The sequence below is a fragment of the Danio rerio genome, chromosome 6, assembly GCF_049306965.1.
Source record: "Danio rerio strain Tuebingen ecotype United States chromosome 6, GRCz12tu, whole genome shotgun sequence".
In the NCBI taxonomy this organism is placed as follows: Eukaryota; Metazoa; Chordata; class Actinopteri; order Cypriniformes; family Danionidae; genus Danio; species Danio rerio.
The window spans coordinates 19,948,062-19,957,902 of NC_133181.1; the positions used below are offsets into that span (position 1 = coordinate 19,948,062).

At 39.4% G+C, this 9,841-nt stretch overlaps 1 protein-coding gene across 2 annotated transcripts in view; it reads right to left on the reverse strand.

Moving 5' to 3' along the window:
• Positions 1 to 1,284, reverse strand: part of cacng1a (calcium channel, voltage-dependent, gamma subunit 1a) — a 29,087-nt gene extending 27,803 nt beyond the window's left edge. The window contains exon 1 of one of the 2 annotated variants that reach the window (XM_021476780.3): positions 894 to 1,280. In XM_021476780.3, the coding sequence (XP_021332455.2) occupies positions 894 to 1,128 (235 nt within the window). In that variant the 5' untranslated portion in view covers positions 1,129 to 1,280. 2 annotated transcript variants of the gene reach the window in all.
• Positions 1,285 to 9,841: the final 8,557 nt, after the last annotated feature.

The window sequence follows — 9,841 nt, forward strand, 5'->3', positions numbered from 1 at the left end:
TATTCATTCTTTCATTTTTTTTTCAGCTTAGTCCCTTTATTAATCCGGGGTCGCCGCAGCAGAATAAATCGGCAACTTATCCAGCACATTTTTACGCAGCGAATGCCCTCCAGCTGCAACATGCAAACTCCACACAGAAACGCCAACTGACCCAGCCAAGGCACGAACCAGCGACCTTCAGCAAGAAGAGGCAACAGCGCTACCTACTGCGCCACTGCATCGTCTGATTCTATTTAAATCCTTTATAATTTGTCTCTCACACAAAAAAACATTTATTAAATTAGTATAAATGACTATAATGCCATATCTACAACAAATAATTATTAAATATAATACAAAGTATTGTTAAGTTAGAATTAGATTGATGAGGTGATAGGGTAGCATAAAAAACTTCAAAAAATCCATTCACTTTTAAGACACTATATACTCATTTAAAGAGTAACTTTTTAAGAGTAAGACTTTTTCATGTTCGGTTCTTGGGTAAACTCTGTGCCCCAATATCATAAAAAATTTAATTGAATATAAATGGACAGTCTCTACCTTTACAGTACATTTAGCACTATACAGTCCACTTTAGCTGCATTTTACATCCTGCAAACACTATGGTCATGAGAAAAAAAATTCTTCATATGATAAAGACATGCTCTCTATTATTTAACCTTATAAAGCCTTGACATATACAGCCTTAAGATTTTTATCTAGCAAGGTCCAGTTTACTTTGATCTAGACTAAATGCTTTTAAATATGCTTAGCAAATCTCACCTAATACTGTAAAAACAAAAATAAATAAATAAATAAATAAATAAACATCAAATTATTACACATTTTTGCTGAGCGTCATATTGAGTGAGGGGCCTGCTTATCTGATCAAAATTTCACACATTGTCACTTACCTCCAGGTAAGCTAATAGGTCCACAGCCTTTACCAACGTATTCCTTATCCTCAATATAGATGTGTTTTTTACAAAGTTTCCAAAGGCCGAAGTGAACTGCCTCACATGTTGTGTTTATGTTGTTCACTCGAGGACTCAACACGGCCCAGTGGTCTGTCACCACTGCTGTAAACATGCACACCGAGCCCACCAAGATCACAAAAAATAAGACTTTTGTCTTGGTTTCCTTACGCATTTTGTCCAGTATCCACTTGCCAATTGACAGATAAAATAAAGAATTTTTTGATAGTAATTCTTTTAGCAAAGGAATCTCTGAATATTAGATATAAAACAGAAATCTGGTCCAGATCTTGATTCTTAAGGGCTCAGTGCAGCTTGTGCATGGATAAAAGGGGCTAAATAACAGTGTCCTAGTATTTATGCTGAGAAGACTCAAGTCGCAGCTGTTGGGGTTCATCAGAATAGTTGACGACCTAATGGGACTGTCTCACATGAGGTCTGTGGGAGGGTGGGCTGCGGGCTGAGCTGGGATTCTATAAATGTGTGCTGTGAATCTAAAGTCTGGCTGTTGACAGATTAGGTTCCATCTGCCATTCCTAGGGTGTGTCCATTCCATAATAAGTAGAATTAAGCATTATGTATGCATGTGACTGAATATAATGAGAGGCGTTTATAAATTGTTGGCAAACTTCATTAAAATCTTCATAATGCTGCGTTCACACCATACGTCGATGAACTATCAAGCACAAGTGATTTACGTGCTCAGTCAATGCAAAGACGCAAGTAGACATCCTGCTGCACGATTTGCGTGAATAAGGCAGCACGAATAACACGATTCACACAAATAAAGTGACGTGAGTTGAGAATTTTGAGTGTTTGATGCGCTTAACTCACCTATCGCACCGTTCGCACGAATCACTCGAGTTGGAAAATCTGAACTTCAGCGGACATTTGCACCGCATTACCCAATCAGAAGCTTGCTTTTGTAGGGGTGTGATTAAGACATTGGGCCCCTATCATACACCTGACGCAAAGCGCAACGCAATCGTTGTTTGCTAGTTTCAGCTTGGCGAAAGAGTCATTTTGACGTTTTGCACCATGCTTTTAAATCGCAAATGCATTTGCACTCATATGTGCGCCCATAGGCATTCTGGTCTAAAAAGGAGGTGTGTTAAAGTGCATTGCTATTTTGAGGTACTATAATAGACTATTCAGTAGACTAGATCAAAGCAGGTCTAAAGTCCAGCGCAGAGCACGTTATTTGTTGTGCCACGCTTACACATTGCCTAATACACAAAGGGTGTACAGCAATACGCAAATATCTTAACAAATAAAAAAGAATTAAAAGACTAAAATGTTACAAAAATTATATTCTTTTAGCCTACATAAACATAAAAACCATACTTTTATGCCTTCTTCATCTCGAGGGGCTTTTTCAGTTTATTCATAACAATTTGCTCTTGTATTATATTGTTAGTAGTAGTAGTTTTATTTATTATATGCATATTTATATTTGTTTTATTAAAAACAAGCTTAGATTTGTCCACCTGTCAGGTTTTAGACCATTTGGGGCGCAGCATGTGTGTTTGGATTTAACTCAATTTGTTAACACACTTCATTATTACTGTTCATTTATTCATTTGCTGGAAATGAAAACTGAATTTAGAAATAGTTTTGACACAAATCTTCGCGCTTAACAAATTAAATTAACTATGTATAGGCTAATGGATGTCAATGCACGAGAGTGAAAGTGAAGGTAAAAGTAAAAAATAAAGAGGCTCATCTCTCATTCTCACACTGTAGATGCGCTGTTTAACTGATTTCTCTCTAGTGAAGCAATAAGTTTTTCCACTTACAAAGTCTGTCATGTAAATAGCAAATGCGCTATGGCGCGACGCAACTGGCTCTAAAAGGGAATGGGAGATAAGACCCTGACTGCTTTATTCTCAAAACACACCTATAACTCATTAAAAGAATAAGCTGAACCCTCTAAGACCATGCGCCACAACGCAAAGCGGATTTTTTCATCTTTAAAATAGCAAAAGTGGATTCTGACACGCCCTTAATGCTTTTGCGCCCTGTGCTTTGGACTTTGTGCATGAATTGTCAAAATAGAAGCCATAGTGTCTGTTGTTTGTGTTCTGGGGGGAAATTCTCCTGCTGACACTGAATGAAGCCATATTGATGCGCAAATGAAGCGAGTAAACTCAAAATGTTTACACGACTAATAGCACGCGAATAAATCGTAATATTCACACATAAATAGAGCAGCATTACATTTACATTAAGTCAGTTAGTCATTAGTTTTTGTCTAAAACAATTTACAAACGAGGAGGCATTAACCAATTCAACAAGAAGAGACAATATGCACAAAAAGTGATAATTATAAAAAGTGTTTGTGCTCAGATCATTTAGAACTAGAGTAGGTGACTAGGTGACTGTGGAAGAGTCCGTTTTTTTAGTTGTCATTTGAATGACACTAATGAATCAGCAGTCCAAGTGAGAATGGGAAGATAATTCCACCAGTGAGGGACATTCAAAAAAGTTTGAAAAGTGACTTAGAGAAACAAGTTCTGTTTTTGCCAGATTAAGCTCTAGATGATAGTCTTTCATTCAATCTAAAATATCCTTTAAAGATGGTTCTTGGTGATGTGTTGTAAATAGAATACAGAAGGGGACCAAGAATGGGTCCCTGAGGTACTCCTGTGACCCGCTGATGAGCTCCTTTCCAGGCAACCCTGAAGGTAAGACTCCAAACAGCAGAGTGGAATTCCAGTGATGCCCATTGAGGAAAATGTGGACAGAAGAATTTAATGATTCACCATATCAAAAGCATTATACAGGTCCAGTAAAACCAGATTAGGTTTCATATATCTAAACATTTAAAGTATCTTGCTTTGGCAATTAGCAGGGATTCAGTGACAGGGTAGTGCAGTCTTTGTGGAATGTCCACATTTGAAGCCTGATTTGTTTGCCTTCAGCAGGTTATTGTGTGTTAAAAATGTTGAAATTTGGGTTAAAAACAAACCTTTTTAGTGTTTTGGCAATAAAAGGAAGGAGAGAGACCAGTCTGTGATTTTTCAACCATTGAAGTGTTGAGTGATTTTATTTATTTATTTTTTTGGAGCAGCGGATTTACCCAGACCTGCTTAAAAGTAGTTGGCAATGTGCCAGTGTGGAGTGAAATGTTAAGAATGTGTGTCAGCAAGTCAGCAGTATGGCCGGAAAAATGTCTTGCAGGATGTGTGACACGATGGTTTCCAAAGGGAGAGTTGTGAAATGGGCAGAGAGAAGTTTAAATACTTCTTCTGTAGTAAGGGAAAAGGAGGAGTGTGATTTTTTTTCAGAGGGTGTTGTTGGATAGAGACTTATGTTAAACATGTAGAGGAGACTGCTAATTTAAGTTTTTGTTTGTGTAAAAGAAGGCCAAATCATTAGCTGATAAGGAGGTGGTGGAGAAGAACAGAGCAGGGTATTAAATGTCTGGAATATTTTGCAGGTGTCTTTTGCCGATTGGAGGCAAATTATGTAAGCTTGGATGGGGTACCTGCTAAGGTCAGCGGGAGCTTTTATTTTGCACCATGCTCATTCTGTTACCCTGAGTGCTGTCCGTTATTCTCAGAGAACATTATACAGCCAGGGATTAGAGGGTGTAGTGTGCACTGGCCTGGTGAAGAGAGAACAGATCTAGGCAGTATGTTAAATTGGAGAAGAAAGTTTCTAAACTTCTAAGTTTCTACTTTTTTAAAAGTTTCCAAAGTGAGAATTGAGTGTGTGAGGAAAGTGAGGATTTAACAATGGATGAGAAATGTGTAAAGAACAGAGACCATGAATTGCATCTAAAAGATTGGGAGAGTGGCGGTGTGGTTGTAGGAAGCAGTAAGTCGAATGTAATGCTGTAGTTATCTGAAATGTGCAAAGGTTTGACAGTTACTTTTTTCAGAAATGCAATGTCTTGTGTGGATAAGGTCAAGTTGATTACCAGATTCAGTTGAGCTTGTGGTAGTAACCTGGTTGAGATTGTCTGGTCTCCACTACAATAAATGACTCTCTCAACTGTCTCCAGCCACTGAGATCTCCAGTTTAGAAAATTAGTTATTATTTAAATAAAGAAAAATAAACAAGCAAAAACCACTTTATGTGGAAAAAAATTGTCTGGCAGGACAAGGAAAAACAAGGCAGAACAGACCAGACACCAAACACTTAGCACTTGACAGAAGAGCCACAACTGAAAGTGATCATAAACTAAATGAGCGCATTGCTAGTGACACATCTTCCAAACAAAATACAAGAGAACAGGCATGGCTCAAGCTAGCCAGAGATGGCATGTTCAGTACAAAGACAAATTAGAGAAGAAACTAAGAAGTGATCTCTAGCTAATCACTATATTCAAGACCGAGCTGGAACAGGGTCTAGACTCTGTCACCAAGACAAGTATAAACAAGACCAAAGTGACAAAGTGGTTCTGTGGCTGAAGACAATGTGACACAATAACCCTTTTTCTTCCTCTACTTCCATAAACAAGGTGATAGAAAAAAGGATACTTCTGTGGATACTGCACTGCTGGATTCTCAGAAGCAGATCTCTGGGTGGACCAAAGTGGCCTTAGGGCGTACTCACTCTATGCTATCCATACCATGCCCATTTCCTGGATCGTTTGAGAAGTGTCAGTGTTCTGAATCGGGCTCAGGCACGGTTCACTTAGCCAGCCCAGGCACAGTTGGAAGAGGTGTGCCAGACCGCGGTTCACTAGGGCTTTGGTGCAGTATGCTTGTGTGTGAGAGCAAAACGTGCCTGAGCGTGCCTCCGTAACTGGCTCCAGTGATGCAGGAGTAGATGCAATGTTCTGAGCTGCCCTCATGTTTCAACACCTGATTAAGGGCGTACTCACTCATTGCTATCCAAACCGTGCCCAGGCCCATTTCCCAGTTTGTTTGAGAAGTGTAAGTGCTCTGAATCAGGCTCACGCATGGTTTAGTTGGCTGGCCCTGGCCCGGTTGGAAGAGATGTGCCAGAACGCGGTTCACTTGGACTTTGGCGCGGTACACTTGTAGTGTGAGTGCAAAACACGAAACTGAAGACGAGATGTAACTTTTATGGGACTGTTTCATATGGATTTATTAATCATTTTTACTGTTTAATGTACACAAACTATCGCAGATTATTAAACATGCAAATCCCTTACTGCACGACAGCTGCATCTTTAGCAAACCTCATAATACCTCCAACACGAGGACTTAATGATCATTTACGCATGTCAAAAGAGGCTGATATGTTTAGTTAAATATTTGACAGCGTGTCACTGCATCACAAATGACTAAAACGATATACCTAAAGAATTCTCCACTGTGGTGAGCGAGAGCACTTACCGAACAGCGTAAACGTGCTCAGGCCCAAATGCGACAAGAGAACACATACCCACTAAGAACACTCATTAAACGGGCACATGTAACAAATAATGCCAACACAAGTCGCAAGAGCATGACAAGTGAAGAACATCTCATTTATGCTCACATATGCAGACGTATAAGCCTTGGTGCCAATACCGGAGCAAATTTGACAAAAGTGCAGAGAACAAACAAGACAAATTGATAAATGACAAACATATGGATGAGAACATGACTGGTTTGCTTGGTAGTGTATGCTGGTAGGTCGGAATGTAGCCTAAGACCACACTTTCAATACAAAGACTAAATACACAAGAAATGAGTGCACAACCCAAGTGAACTTGAGCTGAGCACTATACTCAAATCTGCATAGGACCAGTATCCATATTCTGTCACCAATACAGGAACAAGAAAGAAGTGACAGAGCCCTGACACAATGCTATCCATCAGTTCTCTGTGCTGATATGCATTTGTTCTATAAATATGCCTGTTTGATTTGAACTGCACTCTGTGTCTCCAGTCATACTTACCATTACAAATGATCACGTAGTATGGGATTAGGGATAAATGCTGTCAGAAGGTAGAGCATGAATTACACACATACACATAGAAGAAGAGATAGAAGCATGCACCACTGCAGCGCTACAGTTAAATAGGTTTTTAGGTGAATAAAGCTTATACCGTGAAATAACTGACAATGAGGAACATGGAGACACATTGATGGCTGGATCCAAGGGATACCACTGGAGGCATTGCGATATATCACAGTCCACAGAAGTAAGTCTTGCAGGTAAATATCCAAATGAGGTTATACCAGGGATGGACATACTTAATCCTAACTAGAGCCGGTGTCCCTGCATAGTTTTGCTCCAACACTAATCAAACACACCTGAACAAACTAATCAGTATCTTCGAGAACACTAGAAAGCTACAGGCAGGTGTGTTTGTTTTGGGTAGGAGCAAAACTTTGCAGGACACCGGCCCTCTAGGATCAAGTTTGCCCATGGATATTCCATTTAATGGGCCTGAATTTGTTAGCTCTACAGTTCTAGAGTATCTGCACTGTGGTTAAGTAAATATCTGCACTTAACTAATATGGTTTTGAGTACAATGTAATCAAGCCAAGGCTTTCGTCACAAATGAGAAGCTGCTCTATTCCATGACCTACTGTGGTCTAGAATGGAAGAGGGGTGGATATATCCACTTTACTTCCCAGATGGTAGCATAGCCCCATGCTTTGTCAGCAGTTGATGAATAGACTTTGAGTTGAACATGTACTGATAGTGGAAATAATAGGCTGGGATATCAATGGAAGATTTAATGGCAATTGTTTTTTTTTCTGATATTTGACATGTCTTGGAATATTATAAAAACCATCTGGCAAGCATTGGTAACCCCACTTTAGGACATCCCCCCTCGGCAAGGAGTTAAGTGTGTAAGGTACCACATAATCCAATGGCATGAGTGAAGACTGAACCTATGCTGCTGTAAAAAAAATTGTTAAAATTTATTCAAATTCATTTCCAGCGTCAATATTTTTCATAGTATTTGTGTTGTCAGTTCCTGAGTTTAAAAAAAACATTATTACAACTGGGATGTGCTGTTTGAACCAGAAATACATAATTGATTCTCCAGTTGTACATTTCTGAGATGGAGGTATTTGATGTGCCTTGGCTGAGGAATTGCAGATAAGTTTGTGGAGGATTGATATAATTGCTATGATGTGTCCACCCATACCAGTTTGGGATTATTGCATGTTCATCCCTGTAAAGCTGCTTTGACACAATCTATACCCTATAAATGACTTGAACTGACTTGATTCACAGAGTCAAAGTACAGCAAGATAAGATAGGTCAACCATTGAATCCACTCTGGGTGTATGTGGAAGTGAGTGCAATATAACTGTGAACTGCCCTGTAGAATGGACAAGACACAAAGGCTGTTTCTCAATTCCAAGAAAGCAGAGAACGGACTTGCGTTCTTGTGGAGACCGGTCCTGCCAGGTGTCCTTGGAAGAACGAACTCAGGAGACCGCGAGGACAGAGAACGCGTCCTTTGAGAAATAGAATGCTGCGTTCTTCCTGATGGTCATGTGACCTTCACACGTTTTAAATGGAAATTATTTAAATATTACAGCATTCATGCAACGATTTATTATTTTCCCCCTCTTCATAATATATACTTTGCATTAAAACATTATAAATATACTCTGCACAATATGATTAAAACAATTTTTAATACGGATTTCAGCCAACAAACCCTTAAACACCCTTAATGTGTTTATTCCTTTATTAAGATATTCATGTTAATGTTTACTTTCACCGTTTCATTTAGGGAAACTCCTGAGGTAAATAAATGATATCTCTGAACTTTAATAATAAATCTAAATAAAATGCTGCGCTTCCCACCTCCAGTCACAATGACTTCTGGGACTTCCAGAGCGAGTTCGGTGCTCAAGTCTGCATCAGTGCGTCCTCGATATCAAGATCACATCCTGGAAGTTTCACGCGTCCTCCGTACTTGCTGTCTTAAGTATTGGAACTGAACTTAGGCAGCTGATGATGACGTTGCACGAGGACGCAAGACCGCTGAAGAACGCATATTGAGAAACACCCCATGAGACCCTCTGATAGAAAGTTGGATAAATCACCATGGAGTCATCATAAGCAAGTGTTGCAGCCTTAATGTTCCTTCAAGTCCTTAGCAATAAGTGGTAAACAGATTTTCCTTTCCTTGAGCCTGAATGATTCTATAGTACAGGGATCACAAAACTTGTTCCTGGAGGTCTGGTGTCCTGCTGATTTTAACTCAAACCCTAATCAAACACACCTGAACAAGCTAATCAAGGTCTTACTAGGTATACTTGAAACGGCAAGTGTGTTGAGACAAGTTGAAGCTAAACCCTGCAGGGCATGGAACGACATTGGTGACCGCTGCCATAGGATAACTTCAAAACATAGTCAAAAACAGAATTCATGTCTAGACATCAATGTTGCACATGTTCACATGTTGAGGTGCCACCAACTGTTGGATGGTCCACTAAGCTATCAAGATATCAAGTGGCCAGCCAACCGTGCTGCCGTATAGTTTCTCCCCATTAAAGTGCTTGTTCAGAAAGCACTATGAAATACAGAATGTTTTTGATCTCTCGGTGAGCACATGATACAGCTGGATTTAAAGGGCAACCAAACTTTGAAGCTAAATCTATAACAGTCTTCCTCAGAAACATTGTAGGGCACTGGATTGACTATGGGATTAGTGATTTCAGAAGGAGAACTAGTGTTGGTATGCATGAAAGTGTTATCTGTTCAAGAGGTGCTACTAGATGTGGATAGTGCAATATGAAGTGAATCCACAATGTCTTTCTATAAGTGAGATGTAGGCGTAGGTCAGGTCAGAGTTTCTTTAAGGTTAAAGACCAAACCAAGATAAATATTGGTGAAAATGGATGAATACTGTGAGAAGGTTGATGTGATGATTAAATATATGTCTTTACCAGGGAGTAGGACATATACACAAAGAGAAATAAGAATTTTAAAAAAGCCATTACAATACAGGTAA